Below are 24721 nucleotides of genomic sequence, written 5' to 3'. Positions count from 1 at the left end.
AACTTCAAATGAAATGCTAGTTTATTCCTTTGAGATACCAATAATTTATGCAAGACCCTGGATTATTTAGAATACAGGACTCTCTAATTTTCATTACCCTGAGCAAATTAATGAAACTTCCTTGAACTGTGAACTGAAACTGGAATCCTGTTGTTGTTGTTTAGTCGCTCAGCTGTGTCTGACTCTTTACAACCCTATGGACTGTAGCCCCCTGTAGGCTTCTCTGTCCATAGCATTTTCCAGGCAAGAATACTAGAGTGGGTTGTCATTTCCTTCTCCAGGGAATTCTGTATTTAAGTACATCTAATTTTTTGAACACATCACATTTTTAGGGCACCAAGAGACTCCTATTTCCCACAAATGATGGAGTTGTCTTTAATGCCTTTAGGGCAGCTGGGTCACAATGATCTCAAACAAAAAAGATGTCCTGGCAGTAGTGGGGCGCTCCCTAGAGGAGATTCTTCTTAAGGACACTCATGCAGAGAAGAGCCACAATTACTGTAGGAGGCAAGGTGCAGCAAAATACCAGGACAGCAGCCCAGACCGGAGTAGGGAAAAGGGGGCAATTCACACAGTCTTCTGCTCTGGCACTAATTTTTATATTCAAAGGAGATGAAAAATGAAGACAAACATCAAGTGGCTAGCTGGCTTCTTTGGGAATTCTCTACATAAATTAGCACAATTTTAGAAATTCTCTAACAGTAAAATTACTTGTTTCAATTTGCTTTATATAATAGAATAGTGCAAATTTCACAGCATAAAGAAAATCTTTAATGATCTAAACTGTGAAAGCCTTAAAAAAAAATCCACTTACAGCCAGTCAGTTTTTCCAAGCAGGTAACAAACTAAATACAGGTGATAACTTTATCTTCAGCCTAGAATGAAATCTGTAAACCATCTAGTACAAATGGTCATTTCTTAAGATGAAGCAGACCAATCTTTCTTAACTAGGGGGCTTGAGAGCCATACTCTGAAGACTTTCCATGTAGAGAAAAGGCGATTTTACCAGTGGGCTCTCAAACTTCCTTCTAGTCATACAATGTGAAAGGCACTGGCTACACAAGTACCTTGGAAATTAAGACACAGTTCTTGCTCTCACGAAGTTTACTGTTATCCCTGAGGCACATGCACATATAAACAAAGAGAAGAGCAGAAACACAAAAGTATCTATGGTGGACACAACAAGGTATAGCCCAGATGCCCCTGCAGGAATGAATGACTTACTCCATCAGCTGTTAGAAGAGGGCACTCAACTGTTATCCCTTTTTTTTTTTCTTTCTGTTATCCCTCTTTAAAAGACTTTGCTCAGGGTCACACTGCTTTGCTCAAGGTCACATCTCTTTCCAGAGGCAGCCCACAACCAGTTTGTTATCAGTGTCAGGGTATAAAAAACCCACCCCCTTAGCCCAACCAGGACAGCTTTGAGCTCTATCTAGCTCCAGAGCGCCTATGGGGTTGGCTAAGGACTTCTGGGGACTGTACCATAGCTAAAATTCTCCCTCTGGCCAAACCTGCTTCCTTCCCCTCCATTCCATAGACACTGATTCCAAGACTCCTGAATGATGTCCTGCACTACATGGCAGTCTCTATCTCAATAATCTAAATGAGAATCTGGCTCAAGGACTGCTTCTCACAGGGCTGGCTCACCAGGACTTCACCCTGGGACCACCCATGAGAGAAAATAACTATTGTCATTTCAGTGTGTCGACTAATTATCGGAACTTTAAAGCGTGAAGGATGGGAAAGACTGTTAAGTACCAAAGTATGTTAATGTTTTATCACAAAGGACAGCTTTCCTTTGAATCCCTGCTATTTATCAGCTGTGTACTTCAGGCATGATACTTAACCCACTGGAACGTTTTTGCTTTTGCCAAGTGAGGAATTCCCACCCAAGTTACCTGCCCAAGATACCAGCAAGCCTACAGAGTTATCAGCAGATTAATAAATTCTGTATGTCACTTACCATACTAAGTGGCAGTCACTATTAACAGGGCAGATGAGGACACAGCTATGACTCACCTGGATCCTGAATGAATTTACTTCTGTCTTTTGATAACACGGTTGATCTCTGCACAAACGCGGCCAGGACCATTGCCTTGCTTTCTGCGCTCACCTTTTGCTCTTCCTGACACAGTATACAGGTGACACACTGTCTCTGTGCAGGGACCCGGGTCTGTGCTGGGCCCAGCGCTGTAAGGGTCGTATCTGAAACCACAGGGCTGCAATGACATGGTTATGAGAGTAATTAACGAGCCTGAGAAGTTTCTACAGAACCAGAGAACAGTAGATTTTAGGTATGTACATATTTAACACACAGTTTTGATGACTTGATTTGAGAGACAAAGTCTTCATATGTATCAAAATTATCTCCTTCAATCCTCACAGCAATCCAATATGTAACACAGAAGCCAGATGCTAAGTTAGCTGGGCCGAGTGTACTCATTCATTTATGAGTGTCAAGGGTCTTTTCAATAACTTACATTTTAAGCATACACAGGAATTATCCTATCAATAGAGACATGCTCATAATTATATGCTAATTAGCTCAGATTTCTAAGATTAAATCCTCCAACTACAAGGCCACACAATTTTTCTATCAACTCTTCTAAACTACTCTAGGACTAAGCGTACTTATAAAGAAAAAAAGGGGCTTCCCTGGTGACTCAGCAGTAAAGAATCTCCCTGCCTTGCAAGAGACACAGGAGATGTGCGTTTGATCCCTAGGTTGGGAAGATTCCCTGGAGAAGGAAATGGCGACCCACTCCAGTATTCTTGCCTGGAGAATCCCATGGAGAAAGGAGCCTGGCGGGCTACAGTCCATGGAGTCACAGAGTCAGACACAACTGAAGTGACTTAGCACACACACATGCATGCAAAAAGAAAAACCAAACCAAACATCTTCCTCAATTGAGAACCACTGGTCAAGCGTTTCAAAACTTGTGCTTAATTTTTACCCATTATCAAGTACAGCAGAGACAGAGGAATCCAGTTCTGATGTCTGCTGAAAGAGTTCTTTGTTCTCATCAATAAAGTGCCGCTGCATCTCAGACATCTGAGCCATGATCTTTTCTCTTCGCAATCTGGCAATCTCGGCTTTTCTCTTCCTCTCAGCTTTGTCTTTGTCTCTCGAACTCTGAAATTACACTTCATTTAATTAGACCACTAGAGGCTAAAGGCACATTTTTCCCCCAAAGGAGAAATATTTTTATTGTAAATACTAGATTTTTAATCAACTTAACATGCTAAAGAAAAAAAAAAAAAAGGCAGTCCAAAAGATTGCTACAAAAATAAACAAACAGTGCCACAATTTCTTTGCATTTATATGTTTGTGAATAATATCAACTACCAACTTACTGCAGATAAATTTAATTGCTTAAAGTGAGCTTGCCACATCTTTTCAGTATTACACTTTACATCTTATACCTCTTCCATTATGGTTCCTTCTGTCTCTGCCACAGGACTGGTGGATGAACTCTCCCTTAACTTCTTAATAGTGTTAAAAGTCTATGAAAAAAAGTAACAGTTACTCTGAAGCTACGAAACATTCTAAAATTTAAAGATAAACATTTAATATTTTTCACAAAAAGCAGAGTGATGTAGGAAACTTTACCTTTAATATCCACCTAATCATATCTTTGTGGACTTCTAGGTAGGGAGCATTCTGCAGTGTTTCCAGCATAGCTAGTATACTAGGTGAGTTGTTTGGAGCCTCACCAGGTTCTAAGGTGGAAGAAAAAATGGGTATGTGAGGATCAGTTAAGACTTCATAGTGCTTACTACCAGGCACAAGAAGATAAAATGAAATTGCTTCTAATACTGGCCCATCATTCGATTACAGCTCTTCTAGAAATTTTCAATACTTCCCAAAATATGACATATTTGTGTTTCACAAACAAGCTATTGACAACTAGAACACTTTCATCATTCAAAAACTGACATCTTACACCATATGATTATTTTAAGATAGCCTCTAGCAAAATTCAATAAAAACCCAGCTGAAAGGTCTACCTGAGATTTTAAATGAATTAGATCTGATAAGTACACAGGCTCTGATAAAATACACAGGTAAATACAGATAATGTCAGAAATCTGGATTCAATATAATCTACTTAAAACCTGTAGGATCAAATAAAAGAGGTTATATTACACTTAAAAAATGACTGATATGCTGAGTTAGTTTAGTAAAAGTTGTATACATACTCGATATCTTCTGCGTGAAGGTAAATGTTATGACATGCTCCTCCATGACATTCTCTAAATGCTGTTTTTCTTCTTGTAGTGCCATTCCAATTAAATGTAATACCTAAAGTACAAGTACATAATTTTGTAAGAAATAACAAAAAAGAATCCACTACTGAAAAAAGAGAAATCAAACTATTAAAGATTAAGTATAGTAAAAAATAATTCATAGTACTAATTTTTTATTAAATCCAACTCTAAAGTTCATTTTCTAATAAAGAATTCCCAGCAAGGAAACAAAAATTTCTGTTTCAGCTAGGAAGAAAATTCAATTGCAAATTCTTAAGGTAAGTTAAAATTACTAACAGCTGTGACTAGCGAGTCATATAATTTTCAGTTTTATTCCATCCCTACACTACAGTCTTAAAAACCACTGATTCTAAGGATCAGTGGTCAAATAATTAGACTTGAAAGCATCAATCATGTAATTATCTAATCTATAATACTAGTTTAGTTTTTCTAAGGACTAAAAATCCTCTCAGAAAGAGACATACTTTTATCTCTAATGCCACATCATTTATAAAGATGTTCAGCATACCTGATGAAAAATTCATTGCTAGACTTCTAAGAATGTAACGATACTGAATCTGTTTCATCTTTATTGTTCTTTACCCTGATCCCCAGTTTTTGAGGGAGATACGTGTGTGGTGTCTCCGTATCTTTCTCTATACATAGGGCTGCTGTGATTGTCAAGACACTTGGAAGAACATTAGTGTAAACGACATAAAGCCAATGTATACAGAAGATAAATCATGTTCATTCCTCTTTTCTCCATTTTCCCACAACTCTTTTGCTCATATAATACTGATTGTCTCCAGTATACCACAACTCCATGCTTTTACATTTTATTATTTTTAACTTTTGTAATCTCATTTTATTTTTTAGTTTAAACTTTTTATTACTGGGGTATAGCCAATTAACAATACTGTGACAGTTTCAGGTGAACAGTGAAGGGACCCAGCCATACACACACGTATCCATTCTCCCCCAAAATGCCCTCCCATCCAGCCATGAGGGAAGTATACATATACAAATATCTTAGCCAGTGAGATACTTGAGGCTGCTGAGACAACGGGAAATAGCTTTGAAGGAAGGCTCACCTTCATCTGAATTCTGGCTTCACTGCTTTGAAGCTACATGCCTTTAGGGAGTTCCTCTGAGCCTAACTTCATCATTTTTAAAGTGGGAAAAAACATTAGCTTTCCTCTAGTTTTGAGGGTTACCAGTACAGTACATAAAAGTGCCTGGCAAGAATAGGCTAATTCTATTAACTGAGTATTAGTATTATCTTACTTTCTAGTTGAGTAACATGGACCAGTTAATTGACTCTCACTGAAACTTGCCTTCTTCATCTATACAGAACAAAAACTATCTACTATCTACATAGGAGTACTATGTGAATTTAATGAGATGATAATTTATGAATGACTTACATTAAAACTATAAAGTAAAATACAAAGGTTCTGAACTTGCCACTAATTAGCTATAGGACCGTAAGTGCCTGACTTTCAATTTCTTCAATTGCAAAATATAAGTATTAATGAACTCACAAGTTTTTAAAGAGAATTAAGTAAAAAACAAATGCACAGATAACACATTATACAAATATCAGACTACTGCATAAACAAAGACAGATCAGGACCAGTCAGTGAGAGGTAGATCTGCCAACAAGAGCCGGGTAATCACAACCACGTGGTGTAAAAACATCTGCCAAGCTCTCCTTTTTATCCTCAGACACAAAAACAGAAACAAAACACTTTATTTCAAAGTAAGATAACACTACATTTTAACCTAAGTGTCCCATGTACAGATATTGAAAGAGTATTTTGTACTTTGGTTTTTACTACAAAACCACTGAAATAAAAATAATACATGTCTTCAAACTTACCCTTTGCAGCATGGACTCAGACCAGATGTGTCCACTATGTTCTACAGTCCACTGCAGTACTGTCCTCATGATTAACAACATGACATCTGACTGCAAAATGTTAACCAGACTTGCAAACAGAGGACAGAATGGGGGCAAAACTGGAGGTGGAAGTGCTGAAAATAAAGATATTATTGGCTTCTTTTGTAGAACACACTTTAAATCAAACCAAACCAAAAAACCTATGACCTTATTACATACTTTTGATAGCCTTCAAAGAATATTTTCATCTTAAAGCTATATTTTACCTTCTCGGGTCAGTTAAATGAATAAAAGTAGCTCCATAAACAGCAGTAGTACAAAAGAAGGTCTTTCTTTTCCCTAGAAATGTCTGAAGATCTGAGATAAAACCATTAACTCAGAGGTGACTCAGTACAAGAATATGTTTATATTAGCCTATATATTAGCCCTTTAAATGTTTATTCATTCAGAAAGCTTACATTTACATCTTTCACTTCACTAGGGATTATTATCATAGTCTATAGAAAACAACCTATAACAATTAAGAGACTGACATGAAATTTTGGGGAAGATTAAAAATACCTGTATCTTCTTTATTTTCTCTTTTCAATTTCCGTTGAGCTTCTTCTGCCTAATGAAAATGAAGTAATTTGGACAGAGAATAAGTAATATGAAACAATTTAATATCCAAAACTACTGATATAAGTTAATCTTTGTCATACTAACTTCTGATTTTAGGAAATTTCTATCCTTAATTTTGTCATCACTCTCAAATTGATTTCCAGGTTAATTTCCCCTTACACTAAGAGAATCCCCCAAGTGGATTCTTTCTTGGTTTAAAATGCAGGGGAAACATGTATCAACCAAAGTAAAAAAATTATTTAGGTTTGAGCTCTATCTCATGCATCAAAAATGAATAAACACTGCTATATATAAAACAGATAACCAACAAGGACCTACTACATAGCACAGGGAACTATATTCAATATTTTATAATAACCTATAAGGGAAAAGTATCTGGAAAACTATATATATATAAGCTATATATATATATATATATATAAATAAACTATATATATATATAAAAACTACACATATATATATAAAGATTGAATCACTGTACTGTATACCTGAAACTAACATAACATTGTAAATCGACTATACTTCAAAAAAAAAATCAACTAGTCAACAAAAGCTTCATGTTTAAGTTTTAATGCCATTTATTCAAAACTTATTTTTAAGAGTAAACTGCTAAAAGGCAAAATTTAACTAGTTAAATTCCATAAGTCACCATGGGAAAGCATAATGTTAGCACTAGCAATTCTGAAATGAGAGTGAAACAAGTTAACTGATTACCATACAGGTTGATGATTTGTCATCAAAAGCCAATAAAATACATACAATTAGATATGTGTAGGTACGTGTATAATTATATAGATCTCTTTTATGTACACACAAAATACTAAGGGGAAAACCCCATATGTTAAGTGGTGGTATTATAGGTCATCTGTACTTTCTTCTTTATACCTTTCCATATTTTCCAAATTTTCTACAATAAAAATGTGTCCTTTTTCAATCTGTGTGAAAAGCAGTACAAGTTGTTTAGGAAATAACAGAAACAAAAAAACTCCAAGCAACCCCTTCCCAATATACTTTTTAATTTTCCCAATTACCTTGGACTGCTCTGCCCTTGAAAAGTGATAGAAATACAAATTGAACTCTTTGGCACACTCTGGTTTCAGTTCATACATGCCTCGTCCTGTTAATCCAGGTTTCCTTTGGGGAAGAAAAAATTCTTAAATCTCACATTCTGGACTTCCCTTGTGGTCCAGTGGTTAAGAATCCGCCTGCCAATGCATGGGACATGGGTTTGATCCCTGATCTGGGAAGATCATGTTAACCACCAGGCAACTAAGTTTGTGTGCTGTTACTACTGAAGCCACGCCCTAGAGCCTGTGCTTCACAAGAAAAGCTGCCACAGTGAGAAGCCTGTATACCTAGAGAGAGCCCATGCATAGCAACGAAGACCCAGGGCAGCCAAAAATAAATAAATAAATAATTAATTTAAAAATCTCATACACTGCTAGTGAGTATAAGCTGGAACTACTTTCTGTGGATTCATTTGGTAATCTATATCCAAAGCTTTACGTGCATCCATTTTATCTAGCATGTCCACTATGGGTTTATTCTAACTGGACACGGGAACATGATGATCACTGTAGTGACAACAATTTGAGGTCTAACAATAAGGGACAGGTAACACACATTATGCTATCTTCAGACAATTGAAAACTATTAAAAGTGATGCTAACTTCTATATTTTGACATGTAAAGATGTCTATGAAAAGTTCTACCAAGTGAAAAAAGCAAGTGTAATCTGGGTTGAGAGAATTTTTTAAAAATCATTTACTTTATTTATATTTATTTTGGCTGTGCTGGGTCTTTGTTGTTACATGGGCTTTCTCCATTTGCAGACAGCAGGGGCTACGCTTAGTTGCGGTGTGCAGGCTTCCTGCAGAGGTTTCTCTTGTTGCAGAACAGCGGCTCTAGGTGCATGGGCTTCAGCAGCTGCTGCACTTGGGCTCTAGATCACAGGCTCAGTAGCTGTGGCACACAGGCTTAGCTGTTCCATGGCATGTGGGATCTTCTTTGATCAGGGATTGAACCCAGGTCTCCTGCATTGGTAGGTGGATTCTTTACCACTGAGTCACCCGGGAAGCCCCTGAGAATCTCTTTTATAGTTTTTTTGATACTTCCCCTAAAAACATGTATTGTTTTAAAATCAACAGAAATAAAGACAGTGTCATTGAAGTGAGGAGCAAAGAAAAAGCAGGATTAAGAAACTGCCTCAACAACCTTAAGGGGATAAACTAGTTTATTGATTGGGTGACACACAGGACACCAAAGAAAGCATTATTTAGAGGCTGATCACAGCTCAGGCGGCACATTCAAATGGAAACAAAGGAAGAGTAATGCATTTACGTACGACCAGGTTAATTTCAGCTATTTGAAACTATCAGCTATGAACACCTATTTTGAATACAATGAAAATTCTCATATATCTACTTTAAGCTGCTAAGCACAGGACTAGATCATAAAAGGGAAATGTCAGTGAGAAACCTAGTTCAGAATTACATGTCTGAAAATGGCTGTCACTCTCTGAAAACAACAATTTTATTCTCACTTTCATCAAAGGAAATACTCTAAGAAAAATTAATGCATAAAATAAAATCAAATGTGAAAAAATAGAAAATAAACTCACTTGAAATGTGCAACTGCTTCAATCACACTCTCCATGCCAGTCTCTTTGTTCTCCTAAAGGTACAGGAAATAAATGTGTTTCATGTTAATAACAGTGTCTGCTAGCAGTCTGAGCACTGTGCTTTTATCTCATTAAGCTTCATAGAGCAATTGTATAAAGTGAATACACTACTATCTCAGTTTCTACAGATTCCATAGGATTTCCATAGGAAACACGATTAATATGCAGTTGGGGAAATTTACTTGGTAAGCTAACATTCATTCAGACTGATACAATTAAAAACAAGTCATCATATGAAATCAAGGTGACAGCTTTCAAAAGGAATGAAATAAAAACACAAAGTATATATAACATTTAAACAAAATTTATATCTTTGTAATATTTTCTGAAATAGCTACACTAATTTCTTATCTATCTTCATTAAAACACCATTTTCAAATCATATCTTATTTGTGACAAGATGTTAACAGGAATTGTGTGGGGAAAAAAGAATTCTCTGGTCAAAAATGTTTGGTATATATAGATGCCATCACTCTGTACAAGGTATTTGCATTTTAAAATGCTTTTTAAATTTTATTTCTTTCTATTCTAACATCTAAGTGAAACTATAACTGTTCCCTCATTTTCTGCATTAAAAAGTACCTGCATACATAACTAGAAATGGAAATGGCAAAAGCAGCCCATTAACAGAGACCTAAAAAAACAGTACATGGAATTTTTATTCTTAATAGATATTTAGTGATATTAAAAATTATTATTTTTTTAGGTGTGATAACTGGCAAATGCACAGGTTTTTTCTAAAAGCTTGTATCTTTTGGATCAACCTTGGCACTCCTGACATTTGGACTAGATAGGTCTTTATTGTGGGAGCCTATCCTGTACTGTAGGATGTTTAGAGTATCCTGGCCTCTGTTGAATGGATGCCAGGAACACACACACTCAGGCCTGAGTAGTGACACTGTCAAATGGTCCCCTCCCGGGGCGGGAGGTGCCAAAATTGTCCCTGGTTGAGAACCACTATTTCAGATATATACAATTCTATTTATAGATGAAATGGTAAATCTGGTATTCTCCACAAAATAACCCAGTGACGGTGTAGGGATCAGTGATTAGAGTAGAAATAAGACTGGTCATCTGGTGAAACTGGTGATGGGTTCATTATACTATGTTCTCTACTCCTATAAATGTTTGAAGTTTTTTAAGTTTGAAATAAGACAACATTTAAGTATTACAACGCCACAAGTAAAGGTTTAAATCCTCGAAGAATGAAAATTAAGGTTCAGAGTTCTAATCTGTTTCAAACATGGGAAAACATTTTGAAAAATCTTTCCCAACTGTAATCGGGGTTTCTAAAAAGCCCAGGGCTGAAAAATAGGTGGTAGAGGACCTTAAGATTCTAGCAGGAAAAATAGCCACAACTGATCTACGAATGCCCACATGAATGTTAACTTACATTCACTAAAATGAGAGGAATGGCTTAGGAGGGTCTTTGGATGCTTTAGAAGGAAAAAACTCTAGCAAACTTTAGTTTATTCAACATAGTTGAGTAGGTATTTCTAGGTTATAAAGTGTTAACCCTACCCATCACAACTTTGTACTAAACACCCTATCAACAATCCTTCTTTAATGGATATGTAAATTCAGTTCTAAGGAACACGTTTTGTTTTATTCAGTAGCCTTATCTCTTTCAAGGCTTCACTATAAAGGATTCTATTTCTTTGCTGCTTTCCACTCCTAGTACCTAGTATTTTCTTTTTCTATTTACTTCTAATAAGAGTGACTAGAGTTATACATGTGCTAGCACCATAGTTTTTACAATTGTGGAAAAGGTATACTAGACGGACAGTTAAAGGTTTAAATGTTTCCATATATTTATGGAAGGGTTTATGGAAGGATTTCCATATTTTTAAAATGTAGGTACTTACATCTTCAGGTAAAGACTTAACCAATTCACTATGAGCCATAGGTTTGATGCTCAACTGATGGATAATCTCTCGTTTAATCTCATCTGTAGCATTAACCTGTCCAACTCCAGGACTAAATCTCTCTCCTGTCAACAATGAATAAGTACATATACACACACTTAACAATCATAATATTTATAAGCAAAACATATTTATAATTCATGCAACACAATATATTTTTCTTTCTTTACAATGGGAAAGCAATGACTGGTCAGGCAATAAAGCAGGATGAGAATAGCTCTCAATCATTTTTCTGAGCCTCTGACACAACAGGGTAGTGTAGTCTTCAGCCACGGAGAGAGAATTCTGGTTGCTGTTTTCAAAGAATGAGATCAGCAGGTGGGAAGAGACTAGAAACAGCAGCTGTACCAGCAGCCTACGAAACTGCTTTCAAGTCATCTGCCATGTGGTAGGAGGAAGGGACAGTCCTCCTTTGCACTTTGATCTAGTGGCAAATAAGATATCACCTTCTGAGATCTCCTTCTTTGGTATTACATCCTGACAGTAGCCAGGATTCTCTGCTCCAGGGCTGTTGAGAGTCTGAAACAGTATGGGAGGAGGGAGAAAGTAAAGCACACAGAAGGAAAGATGGAGGTGACAGGACCGAAAATATAGACAGTGAGAACACTCACACACCACAAAGCCATGGAGAGAAAAACAGCTAAGATATAAAGCAACAGTAAATAGCTCCTAAGTATCCTATTCTTGTTTGCTAAATTCTCCTGTCCCCTGCTTTATTCCTAACTCACAATCTTCCAGTTTATCCTGCGTTAGCAGTTGTCCTCTCCCCTTCTTCCAAAGCACTGGAGTGCTGTTACTCATCATTACAGTAACCAGAGGGGAAAATAAAAATATATACTCTAATCTCCTTCCCCTAAAACTGAGTAACTGCTCAAACAGAAGAAACAGTTTAGATTCTAAACTATTTGCTACCACAAAAGTCAATACAGGACTTCCCTGGTGATCCAGTGGTTAAGAATCCACCTGCTAACGCAGGGGACGTGGGTTCAATTCCTAGCCTGGGAAGATTCCATGTGTTGTGGGGCAACTAAGCCCCTGTGCTACAACCACTGTGCTCTGCAACAAGAGAAGCCATTGCAATGAGAAGCCCGTGCACCTCAACTAGAGAAAGCCCATGCACAGCAACAAAGACCCAGCATAGTCAAAAATAAATAAATAAAAATTAAAAAAAAATTTTAAAGTCAATACAATACATAAATGTTTCAAAATATCCAAACTTACCAACAAGCATTATAATGAGGTATAGCATTTCTTCTATTAGAGTGTTGTTCTGCTGAACTAAATCCTGAAACCATCGGGGGCAATGGAAGAGAGCAAGTTCAGAGATAAGAATAAGAATCATCTGTATTACCTCAGATGATTAAAATAACCAAAAAGAATGAAAGGCGCTTCTCTAACGATTGTGTTGTGGTCTCATAAGGCATGCTCTTACCTTATGGGCAGTCTCAGAACCAATTTTCTTCCCATAATCTGGGGTACTGAAAATCTGATAAAGTTCAAAGCGGCTAAGCATTATCATCAGGAAATGATTTGGATCCATCATGGAGACACCTGTCTTTTTTTAAAATGTATGAAAGAAAGGAAAAAAGGAAGGTCAAAAGGGCTACTAAACAATTAGTGAGACATATTTTGGTTTGCACAAGAGAAAGCAGCTTACTCGTTCATCAATTCCAATAAAAGATGAGGACTCATTTAGCCCCAGTCCTTACTTGTGATAGCTAAAAGTGTGGACAGGAATCTGTGCTGGTAAAACAAAACAAAACACGCCCTGAACCCACATATCATAGTAACATGGACTATATGTTCTCTTCACTTTAAATGCTTTGCATTAGTTGTATCCCAATAAATTCAGTTCAAGGTTTTATGTCAGTGTTGTCACTCTCAGGGGTACGACTCTGAGAGAAATGTGGTATAGTAATAAAACTTTCAGTATTTTTTTTAAATGCCTATCATATTAAACTCTTATCAAGAACTCAAACTAATTTTTAGTAATAAATGCTATACTAAGTGAAACGCTGGCTTGTAAATATTAGTTTTAATTCTCCTATAATTCCATTTGTACAGATTCTCAATCAACTTGAATTTTAATTTTTTTGAACCAATAATTTTTTGAAATTTACATTTTGTAACTTATTCTGTAATTTCTAAATCCACTCAGCAATAATATGGAAACACTACTTTGTGACAGGCACTGTGCTATGCAAACGGACATAAAAAGGACCAAGAGAGTTGTCACAGTTTAGTGCAGAGGAAGGAAAGCAAACAGGCAACCACAATCCAGAGTTATAAATGCTCTGGTGGGGATAAGTAGCATGCTATGGGCCCTCCCCAAAAGGACACACAGCCACGTTTTAGCATGCCAGCTTTCTGGAGAAAGTGATACTAAACTAAACATGAAGATATGCAGGAAGACAAGACAGGTAGCAAACAGAAAAGGAAGAGGGTGGGGGGTACAACCTAGGTAAGGAAAGACATAAATGTACAAATTTTAAGACTTAATGGAGTATATGACAAGTTCAGGGAGTTTTTAACATAGTTAAGTACTGAAGTCCTTGAAAATCAGTTTGAGGGATTTGGGGCTTTATAATCAGAGGACAGTGAAGCAAGTATAGCTTTCAGATTTCTAACTCTAATAACTGTATAAATTGTTGAACAATTCACCAAGGTAAAGAAACACTGAAGAATAGGAAGAAGGTATGGAGGACACAGGATTTATTTTGAATATGTGAAATACGAGATGTGTTCAGGAAACCAGATGGAAATGTTCAATCAGTTATTTTAGCCATATGAATTTGGAGCTTAGTAGATAAGGGCTAGGTGGTTTCTTTGGTAGCTCAGTGGTAAAGAATCTGCCTGTAATGCAGGAGATGCAGGTTTGATCCCTGGGCTGGGAAGATCTCTGGAGAAGGAAACAACAGCCCACTCCAGTGTTCTTGCCTGAGAAATACCATGGACAGAGGAGCCTGGCGGGCTACAGGCCATGGGGTCGCAAAAGAGTCGGATGCAACTTAGCGACTAAACAAAAACATATACGGGGTAGATTGAAGTTACAGATTTGAGAGTGGTCCTAAGTGTCTGGGTCTGGTGAAAATAATAAAAAGAAAAACTCCCCCAAACCTTTAAATTTAATGCTTTTAATTCATTACCTGAAGCATTACTATATCCTTATCAAACATTTCACGTCTACATTTCACATTGTGGTAGTAATAAATCTAAAAAAAAAAAAACACAAGTAATTATATTGGGTAAACAGGTTTTTATTTGTGCAGTTTTCTCCTCTCCCCACTCACCAAAAGAGCACATGACTTTTGTGCATGTGAGTATGTGAACATGCAAACATGCACACACAATGTAGTTTCCCCAGCAGTGAATGCTATCTTAATAGAGATTAATTAATTAGAAATTTCCAGATTATAGTATGGAAACTCTATGGAACTTTATGGTTCATATTTTGCAGCCAACTTTCTGGGTCTCCTAATAAAGTTCTTTCAATGAGATTTATAGCTATCAAAAGTAGAGAAAAATCCTATACCATGTCTTGGGGAGGTTTAAAAATTAAAACCTCAATTTCAGAGCTATACTAACAGCACTTTTATCTTTTAACCCAATTTTATAATTAAAGCAGGTGAAATCTTGATTTTTCATTACATTTTAAAAAATAGCAAACTTTGTTCTAAAAATGACTTCAAATGAAAATTAAGTTCATTTCTACTTTTGATATTGTTTCTTAATAAAATATGAATAAAAGCTCTAAGAAACTTTTGGTTTAACATTACATCTATCTTGTCAAACAGTTTTTAATAAAACATTTTTAAAGTTCATTTCCAGTGGCCATTCAATAGTTTCAATATAGATGACTTTTGATGACTATTGTAACCTTCACAGAAACTAAAGAATGGACTGAAAACTCTTCACAGAATTAAAAACCACTCACCTGGTTTACGAGGGAGAAACCATTTCTTCTCCACATTCCTGCATGTACTTGGGCACATAAAACAAGACATCTAAGAGGGTGTTCTATCAACATGGGTGGGCTAAGTTCACTCTGTGTATACAAAAAACCACAAAAATCTCAACTCTATAAAGAAGACTGGTTTAGAGATGGAGACTTTATATAAAGTACAAATCAAAATTATTTTAAGGTATGTCTGTGTGCTAGTTAATTTTATGCGTCAACTTGGCTGGACCATGGTACCCAATTTTTGATTACCACCAGTCTAGATGTCGCTATGAAGGCATTTTTTAGATGTGACTAGTATTTAAATCAGTACACTTTATGAGTAAAGCACATTACTCTCCATGATATTGGTGGGCCTTTTCCAATAAGCTAGAAGGCCTTAAAAGAAAAGACTGAGGTTTCCCCGAGGATGAAGAAATTCTGCTTCCAGCCTGCCTTTGGATTTCAGACTATAAGATCAACTCTTTTTTTTTTTAAGATCAACTCTTAATCCACCAGGTTGCCAGGTTTATTTCAGACTTGCCAAATCCCTTGACTATGTGAGCCAAATCCCTACAATAAATTAATCTGTCTTTTCCTGTATACACACACATATACAAACACACACTCAGGTATACTATGTAATGATTTGATATTTGTGGTTTGATTCCTGGGTCGGAAGATCCGCTAGACAGGCTACCCACTTCAGTATTCTTGTGCTTCCCTTGTGGCTCAGCTGGTAGAGAATCCGCCTGCAATGCAGGAGACCTGGGATCGATCCCTCAGTTGGGATGAGCCCCTGGAGAAGGGAAAGGCTATACCCACTCCAGTATTCTAGCCTGGAGAATTCCATGGACTGTATAGTCTGTGGGGTCGCAAAGAGTCGGATATGACTGAGCGACTTTCACTTTTTCATAATTATGAAATGATCACCATGGTAAGTCTAGTAACCATCTGTCCCCATACAAAGTTATTACAATATTACTCAGCATATTCCTTATGCTGGATATTATATTCTCATAACTTATTATCTAACTGGAGGTCTGTAATAGATATTTACTTTAAAATGTTCGCACTACTTACTAGAGGTAGGAGCTCTGGAAATTTATATGCCACTTCACTTTTACTTAACAATGCATGCAAACCTGCATAGAAAACAAAGATAAAAGTATTTCTATAGGTGAAAGTCATTTAGATTTAAAAATAAAAAAACCCTAAATATTTGCTCAACTTTATATCTAACTCCCTTTCTGTGTTTCTTTGGAAACCTATCATATTACACATTAAGATACAAAATGAATTGCATCCATAAAAGAAGCTTTTCAACTGTTATTTTCATGAACCTCTGTATTAAAGCCATGCTTAGAACCAGAGTCTTAATTACATGTACCAACATACACTGATTAAATTTTACAAAAGTAAATGTTAAAAGTGCAAACATAGCAAATGCAGCTATGTAACTATCAAAGCAATTTCTGTGTTAAACCAATTTTAAGGGTCATAATCGACTGGATCATGAAGTTTCTTCCATTTAAAGTACAATAGCAAGAGATCCTCCTGGCAACTGAACAGAGACACTGGCCATGGAATTCAAGGTCTGCACTGATTCTGACCTCAGAATTCAGTTCCTCAGAACTTCCAGTTTAGGATCAAAGCCTCTTTCGTCCCTAATCGCAAAGGGCCTTTCATAGCTCAACTTTAGTTAATTCTGCTAGCTAAGAATTGTCCTGTTTATGTTGCTGTCTAAACAGAGAATGCTTTTTACAGTCTCATCGACAGATGCAGGCCGCCTGGTCAAGCCTGGTCTGAAGCTTTCCTTATCCAAGAACACCTGTACTGAGAATCCCGTTCTAACAATGTGCACTCAGCCTCCATTAGCACAGCCTCCAAGTTGTTCCTGAGCTGCTCTGTGTATGCTTGCTTGGCTCTCCAGTTAGATTATAAGCGTTCAGGCCAAGGTTTGCCAAACACAGGAAGATAAAATGCTCAAAATACTAGAAGACTGAGGGGGGTAAATACCTCGGCAAAATTAGTACATTTTTAGAGTACTGACTGTTTTCCCTGTGGATAATTATCAGCATTAGCTTCCACTCAGATTTTCAAAGGGCAGAAAAGATCAGTAGCTGAGTTGGAGACCCACTTTCCTGCATTCTAGTTGAACACTATGCCACACCACCATGCCATCACTTGCCTGTACTGAAGATCAATAGTTCAGCATGCAAGTATCAATACTTATGAAAACAAAACTGGGCATGAACAAGTTACAGGAAAAAGAGATTTCTGCCTACAATCACAATTTCATTACAGGTACTTTTTATTGTTCTACTTGTACTATTTAAATTCACATGTCTAAGTTCAATCTTAAATCACCACAATTTCAATAAGAATCTAAAAAATTGTTGGAATGCTAACATCTATTGGCAAGATAATGTGGTAATGCACAGAAAAATGAAAAAAAAAAAAAAAAAAAAAGGCCTCAGAAATGACAGAGGGATTGTTACTATTTATCTCATAGACATTAAAAGGATAATAAAGAAATTTTATGAACAACTCCATGTCCACATATTTGATAACTCAGATGAAATGGACCAATTTCTTGAAAAACACAAACCACCAAAACTCACACAAGGAGATACAGATAATAGGAACTGCTAAAGAAACTGAATCAATGATTAATTACCTACCAAAAAAGGTAAAGTATCAGCTCCAGACGATTTTACTGGTGAATTATACCGAACATTTAAGGAAGAAAAGATGCCAATTCTCCAGTTTCTTACACTTACACACACACACAAACTACTTTCACATTATTAAGTTACTGAGCCACACACTTAATCTACATTGCAAGTTCTGCAATGAGTGAAAATATTTACCTTGATAACTTTACTTTTCTACTGAGTTAAAAATCGAACTAAAGGGAACAGTATGTGAACAGGTTAAGAATTATGCACTCAAGAAATGTGGAAGGAACTTACGATGTCTACAGAGACAGTTGAATGCATATGCAGAGTTTCTGGCTGCCGTGAGGTAGCAGCTTCAAATAGTCGAGCATGTATAAACAGTGTGTAAATCAGCTACTTACAATTAAAAAAACTATCAACCCAATTTTGAACTCACTTCAACCTGATGATTAAAAAATTTAATAAGAAACTGCTTAGAGAGAGAGGAAGTCTAGGGTGTTTTCGATTTTTTTTTTTCCTATTTTTTTTTTTGGGTGTTTTTAATTTATTAACAATCACTTAAGTGATAGACTGAAGAAGAACACTTTCAAAATAAAGCATTGTAGGTATTCAGTAAATACTAACCACAAGCAAAGATTCAAAAGACAATTTCAGGGTTCTCTTTTTAGGGAAAAATATTTTACCTGCAAGTAAGCGAGAAACTGGGAGGTGAATGCTAACTTTTTCTTTGGAAACACAGTATCTGATAGTTTCCACTGAATGTCCACAAATGCTTAATGTAACTGGCTGTTCACCATCCGTAAAACCACCATGACACTGCGTCAATACAGCAAGGCATTTCTTGTAAGCTTCTATTAATACTTTTTCCTATAAAAAAGGATTTTATGTTAAGTTTCTACAATATTAAACAAGAATCTCAAATTCAATGATGAATATTTACCTCAAATATCAATATGGGCAAACTCAATCTTCCCCTCGCAACTTGCTCCCTCTATCCCACGCCCTGTCTCAGGGAACATCTCTATAGAGCTGTAGAAATCTAGAAGTCATTCTAATATACTCCTTTCCCTCATTCCCCATTTTTTTCTTTAAATTGAGGCATAGTTGATGTACATTAGTTAGAAGTGTACAATATAGTGATTCAAAATTTTTATAAATTATATTCCATTTAGTTATTATAAAATATTGACTATATTCTTTGTGTTGTACAATATATTCTTATAGCTTATTTATTTTACACACAGTGGTTTGTACCTCTTAATCTCTCCTATTTTGTCCCTCCTGGTCTTCTATCTTTCCATTGGTAACCACTGGTTTGTTCTCTATACCTTTGAGTCTGTTTTCTGTTTTATTTTTTAGATTCCACACATAAGTGATTATAGGATTTGTCTTTCTGACTTATTTCACTAAGCATAATACCCTCCAGGGTCCATCAATGTTGTTGCTAATACAAAATTTCATTCTTTTCATGGCTGAGTAATATTCCATTACACCTACCCATCCATCTACATATTCTTTAGCCACTCATCTATTGGACACTGTATCCTGGCAATTGTGCTGCTATGAACAAATAATGCTGCTATGAACAATGGAAGTCTTAGTCACTCAGTCAAGTCCAACTCTTTGTGAGTGGATTGTAGCCTCCCAGGCTCATTGGCGAGCATGTATTTCTTCAAATTAGCGTTTCTTTATTCTTAGGTAAATACCCAGGAGCGGGATTGCTGGATTTTATGGTGGCTCTACTTTTAGTTTTTGAAGAACCTCCATATTGTTTTCCACTGGGGCTACAACAATTCATATTCACACTAACAGTTGTACAGGTTTCCTTTTCTCCACATCCTCGCTAACATGTGTTATATGTGGGCTCTGTGATGACAACTATTCTGACAGGTGTGAAGTGATAGCTTACTGTGATTTGATTTGCATTTCTCTTATGATTAGCAGTGTTCAGCAACTTTTCATGTGCCTACTGGTCATCTGTATGTCTACTTTGGAAAAATGTCCATTCAGGTCTTCTGCCCATTTTTTAATTGGGCTGTTTTTTTAATATTGAGCTGTATGGGATGCTTATATATTTTGGATAATAATCCCATATTGGTCATCTCATTGGCAAGTATTTTCTCCTCCTCAGTAGGTTGTCTCTCTGTTTTGTTGATGGTTTGCTTTGCTGTGTGGAAGCTTTTAAGTTTAATTAGGTTCCATTTGTTTATTCTTTTGTTTCCTTTGCCTTAGGAAATACATCCAAAAAATAATTACTAAGATTTATGTCAAAGACTGTTCTATGCTTTCTTCTAGGAGCTTTATGGTTTCCAGTCTTACATTTAGGTCTTAATCCAATTTGAGTTTATTCTTTTATATGGTGTGAGGAAATGTTCTAATTTCATTCTTTTACATGCAGCCATCCAGTTTTCCCAGCATTACTTACTGAAAATGATCACCTCCTTTCCATGGCATATTGTCTCCTTTGTTGTGGATTAATTGACCACAATTGTGTGGGTTTATTTCTGGGCTCTATTTTCCTCATTCCCCATTGTGAAATCTATTACCAAGCTAGCAACTGCATCTAAAATGCTCTCAAACTTGACCACTGATATCTCCAGTCACTTAAAGGAAAGCCAATGTGCCTCCATTGAACTTCCTGCTTCTACTCTTGCCCTCCTCCATCCGTTATCCACACAGAGTAACTTTCAAAAACACGTAAACTGGATCATGTCACTTTTCTGCTTGGGAGTCTCAAATGGCATCCACTTCAGTCAGAATAAAATTCAAACTTTTGAATATGGCCCTGCAAAGTTATGTCTTTGACCTCTGCTCCAGCTACAGCCTCTCACAGCTTCTGGAACAACCATACTCCTCTTCATCAGAGAGCATGATACAGCTTTTCCTCAGTCAGGAATATTCTTTACTCTGATCAGTTAACTCTGACACATAGTTTAGATCTCATGGAAGCCTTCTCTGATCTCCCAACTTACACCTCTCATCTAGATTTTATAGCCAAAGGAGGCCAACATAGTTTAAAGACACAGGACAAATGTACTAATAGTAAAATTTCATTTTGGGGTAAATTTATAAACTTTTTATACGCTCAAAATCTTGATAGGATTATGGGGGGAAAAAAGGAAGATAGCAACGTAAGAGAAAAGAGTGTGGATTATATCTCCCTCTATTTTCTAATTTCTCTAAGGCTTTAGGGTTGTAACTTTTATGGAATGTATAGGTGAAAGAGGAAAATATGCTATTTTATGAGCATATCATTATTATCCCCTCTAAACCACCTCATATTTTACTTAGGAAATTGTTTCTCTGCCCCTCCTCCATTTATCTCCTATCCCTGACCCCAGAACAGACTCACATCTAAAGCACACCAGTCTTGTATCATTGAAATGACATGTGTTAATTTCATTTGTAGTGTGAAGGCTGCTTCCCACTCTGGTTCCATTTCAATATGCTGTCCTACTTGACGTGTAATTGGATCCATTCCCTTAAAAGAAGTGAGAAGATTTTAAATAAATTAAAATTCCATTTGTTCTTCTACATAGAAACTTAAGAAATAATGTAGAAGAAATATATACTGATTACAAAAACATACAACAATTTTAACAGGAAGTTTCAAGCAGTATAAGAAGTCCAACTTCTTAAATTACATGTTTATATAACATTCCCTAAACTTTTATAGAGAAAAAAATCCCAGTAAGAAACAGAATGAATTACTTTAAAGGCAATCTTCTACATGTTTTAGACAATAAATTTGTACTTCATTGCAACAATCCTTCAAATTCCTTTTCAGTTCTATCATCTATAGAAAAAACTGTCAGAAGAAATTTGACAGGCTTTTAAAATGCTATTGAATTTATAAATATGTTCTATAAAATACTAAAATAAAAATTTTATATTTATTTGTAATTTGCAACTGCAAGTTTTCAGAGTTTGAAAGGAAGCAAAACCAGAAAAAGATAAACAGCTTTTTTTTTTTTAATTTTTTTTATTTTATTATTTTTTTTTTCCAGTGGGTTTTGTCATACATTGATATGAATCAGCCATGGATTTACATGTATTCCCAATCCCGATCCCCCCTCCCACCTCCCTCTCCACCCGATTCCTCTGGGTCTTCCCAGTGCACCAGGCCGGAGCACTTGTCTGATAAACAGCTTTTAATACAAAAGAATATACCTCTTTAGAAACTAGCCTAATTACCCTGGTATAACAGAACTGATTAAATGATGGAAAATATAGGACATTTTGAGTATTCAAATTAACCAAGGTAACTACTGTTTCTACAGGCACAAAGCAAAAAACAGAAGTACTATACTAAATTAAACATCCATTAAACTACCATATAACATGGGAACTAGAATATATCCTAAAAAGGACAGGTACTACAGGAAGCATATGATATTGCTCATATTCTCTGAAATGTTATCTATCTTTTTACAGCCAGGGGAATTCCCTGGCTGTCCAGTGGCTAGGACTTGTGCTCTCATTGCTGAGGTTTGATCCCTGGCTGGGGACTAAAATCCCATAAGCCTCAAGTTGCGGCTAAAAACAAACAAAACAACCACCAAAAAAACTGGTTAACTATACCAGTTAATTCGTTTCTAGATTTTATTTTGTATACAGAGGTTTCCAAAAAGAAAATTAAATGGGCAGCTGGTGAGGAGCGTTCTATACTCTATCATATAAATATGACATCCATGAAATAAGAAAGAAATATGGAAACATTAAAAAAACACACAAACATAGCTTCTTAACTGAGTTGACAATACTTCCATTTAAGCATATTCAAAACAAAATAACTAACTTGAAGCCCCCAAAGAAAGAACATTAATGGTAACCAAAAAAATAACCAAATACAGCAGATGTCAGAACCTGTGCTGGGATCTCATGCATTCTACACCTTTCTAAGAGTTTCCAATTAAGAGGAGCTTCTTGGTCCAAATTGTAGCTATCCAAATTATTCTTTTAAACATGTGCCCAGAATGAAAAAAATGCAAACAGAAAGATATTTAGATCAGTGAGCCAAAAAGGAAAAAAGTAAACGTTTCCCTTTTGAAATGTATCTATTTATACATACCTGCATACATTTGAGTAATTCCAAAAAGGCATCAAATCCTTCCAGGAACTTCTGCCTCAGACCATCTGACCATTCAGTTGGTTTGCTAATTAACACATATCTGAACAACATAAAAACAGCAATGAGTATATGAATAAACAATGACCTTTTACAAGTTGCAACTTGTTTAATAACTGAACAAAAACTTACTTGAGATCTAAAATAAGACTCTGAACCCTCCTAAACTTAAAGGCTTGTAAAGCAGTATATCGTTCAAACTGAAATCTGCCCTGGACATCTCGATGTCTCAAATGATCCATGAAAGTCTTAATGATAATGGTCATCAGGTTTTCTTCTGTGATAAGCATCCGAGCCTAAGACAAAGTATATCAGAGTACAGGGTAATAAAAAACTATTTACCAGAAAGCTAAAAAAAAAAAAAAAAAAAGTCACCAACACTGGTTAGCTCTTTCAGTTTAGACCTTTTTCAATACAACTATATAATATCATAATATCATAAATGCATTATTGTGTATTTCTAAATAACAATTACTTACTCCAATTGCCACGTGTATGAAGCAACAATTATATCACGGAGAAAGATGCCAGAATGTAAGGAGACAGATCCAAGGCTCATTATTCAAAGACAATTCAGGGTGGGGGATCTGAACCAGGCTGCAAATTTTCCTTAACTGAGACTTTTAGACACCTATAATGGTATGGTATAATTATTCTAGGATCCACAGGCTTATATCACAGATTCTGTAGAACTCAGTATGAAATATGAAACCATATTTCTTTTAAACTTAGTTGAGATTTATTTTTTGTTTCTTTCTATGTATAGATATACATATCCATGTATTTTTGAATAAGCAAATACACTTAAATGATGCAAAAAAGAAGTAAAAAGGTAAGTCTCTTAGCTCCCAAAGTTCCCCTTTCAAAGGCAATGTTTGTTAGCCATTTTCTTACATATACTTCCAGAGGTGGTGCGTGTATAACATGTACATGTATGCATACATACACTTATATATACACATTTATAGTATACATGAATAAGTGTTATTAAGTAGATAAGTATGGCTATGTAAAATGATCTCTGCCCCCTGCCTCCTGCCCAAAAGATAGCATATTATAAACACTGTTCTGCACTTGGGTTTTTCACCTGATATATTTTGGAGATTATCCCATACCAGTTAACATAAATTCTCTCATTCTTTTTAACTATCCCAACTATTCTCTTCTATCAAACTTTATTAGCCAGGCCCTTTACTGGTGAGCATTTAGGTTTTTCCCAATCTTATGCTGTTTATCACAAAAGATACTGTAACAATTATCTACTGTGTACAGCTGCAAGGAGATTCATAAAATAATTTCCTGGAAGTGAATTACTGGGTTAAGATAATATACATTATAAATTTTGACTGATATCACCAAACTCCAAATTGTCTCCCGAAAGAAGACAAAGATGTCAAAGAAGAAAAGATGCCTAATGTAGAGGTTAAGTGGTAAAGTCATCAGATAAGGAGAAAATCTATTAATGTATAGTTAAACATCCCTTTGAAAAACTGTTAAATCACCATCTCATTGCCAGGACTTAGGCTCCAAGAAGCTCAAAGTCAATAGGATTAATGTATGTTAATTTTCCTAGACAGTAAAGACTATAGTTCAAGTTTGAA

General features: G+C 35.9%; 1 protein-coding gene across 7 annotated transcripts in view; it reads right to left on the bottom strand.

Annotated features, from left to right (window-relative positions):
* The window catches only part of UBR2 (ubiquitin protein ligase E3 component n-recognin 2), a 102421-nt gene that overhangs the window by 22898 nt on the left and 54802 nt on the right, over positions 1-24721 (bottom strand). For 4 of the 7 annotated variants that reach the window (XM_061146723.1, XM_061146721.1, XM_061146722.1 and 1 more), the window contains exons 12-30: positions 23253-23416; positions 23064-23163; positions 21345-21473; positions 18676-18859; positions 16395-16456; positions 15309-15419; positions 14521-14586; positions 12807-12929; positions 12596-12659; positions 11315-11439; positions 9390-9442; positions 7801-7903; positions 6710-6758; positions 6128-6282; positions 4201-4303; positions 3611-3720; positions 3424-3504; positions 2955-3133; positions 2020-2219 (exon numbers count right to left, since the gene is read on the bottom strand). In XM_061146723.1, coding sequence (XP_061002706.1) covers positions 2020-2219; positions 2955-3133; positions 3424-3504; positions 3611-3720; positions 4201-4303; positions 6128-6282; positions 6710-6758; positions 7801-7903; positions 9390-9442; positions 11315-11439; positions 12596-12659; positions 12807-12929; positions 14521-14586; positions 15309-15419; positions 16395-16456; positions 18676-18859; positions 21345-21473; positions 23064-23163; positions 23253-23416 — 2161 coding nt within the window. Of the gene's footprint in view, positions 1-2019; positions 2220-2954; positions 3134-3423; positions 3505-3610; positions 3721-4200; positions 4304-6127; positions 6283-6709; positions 6759-7800; positions 7904-9389; positions 9443-11314; positions 11440-12595; positions 12660-12806; positions 12930-14520; positions 14587-15308; positions 15420-16394; positions 16457-18675; positions 18860-21344; positions 21474-22078; positions 22949-23063; positions 23164-23252; positions 23417-23611; positions 23752-24721 lie in introns of those variants that run through there. The other 3 variants (XR_009693574.1, XM_061146724.1, XM_061146725.1) reach the window with 3 other exon arrangements.

The sequence above is a fragment of the Dama dama genome, chromosome 7 (genome assembly GCF_033118175.1).
Source record: "Dama dama isolate Ldn47 chromosome 7, ASM3311817v1, whole genome shotgun sequence".
Lineage (NCBI taxonomy): Eukaryota > Metazoa > Chordata > Mammalia > Artiodactyla > Cervidae > Dama > Dama dama.
Note: the sequence above shows the minus strand (reverse complement) of the source record. Positions and strands in the feature narration are given on the sequence as shown.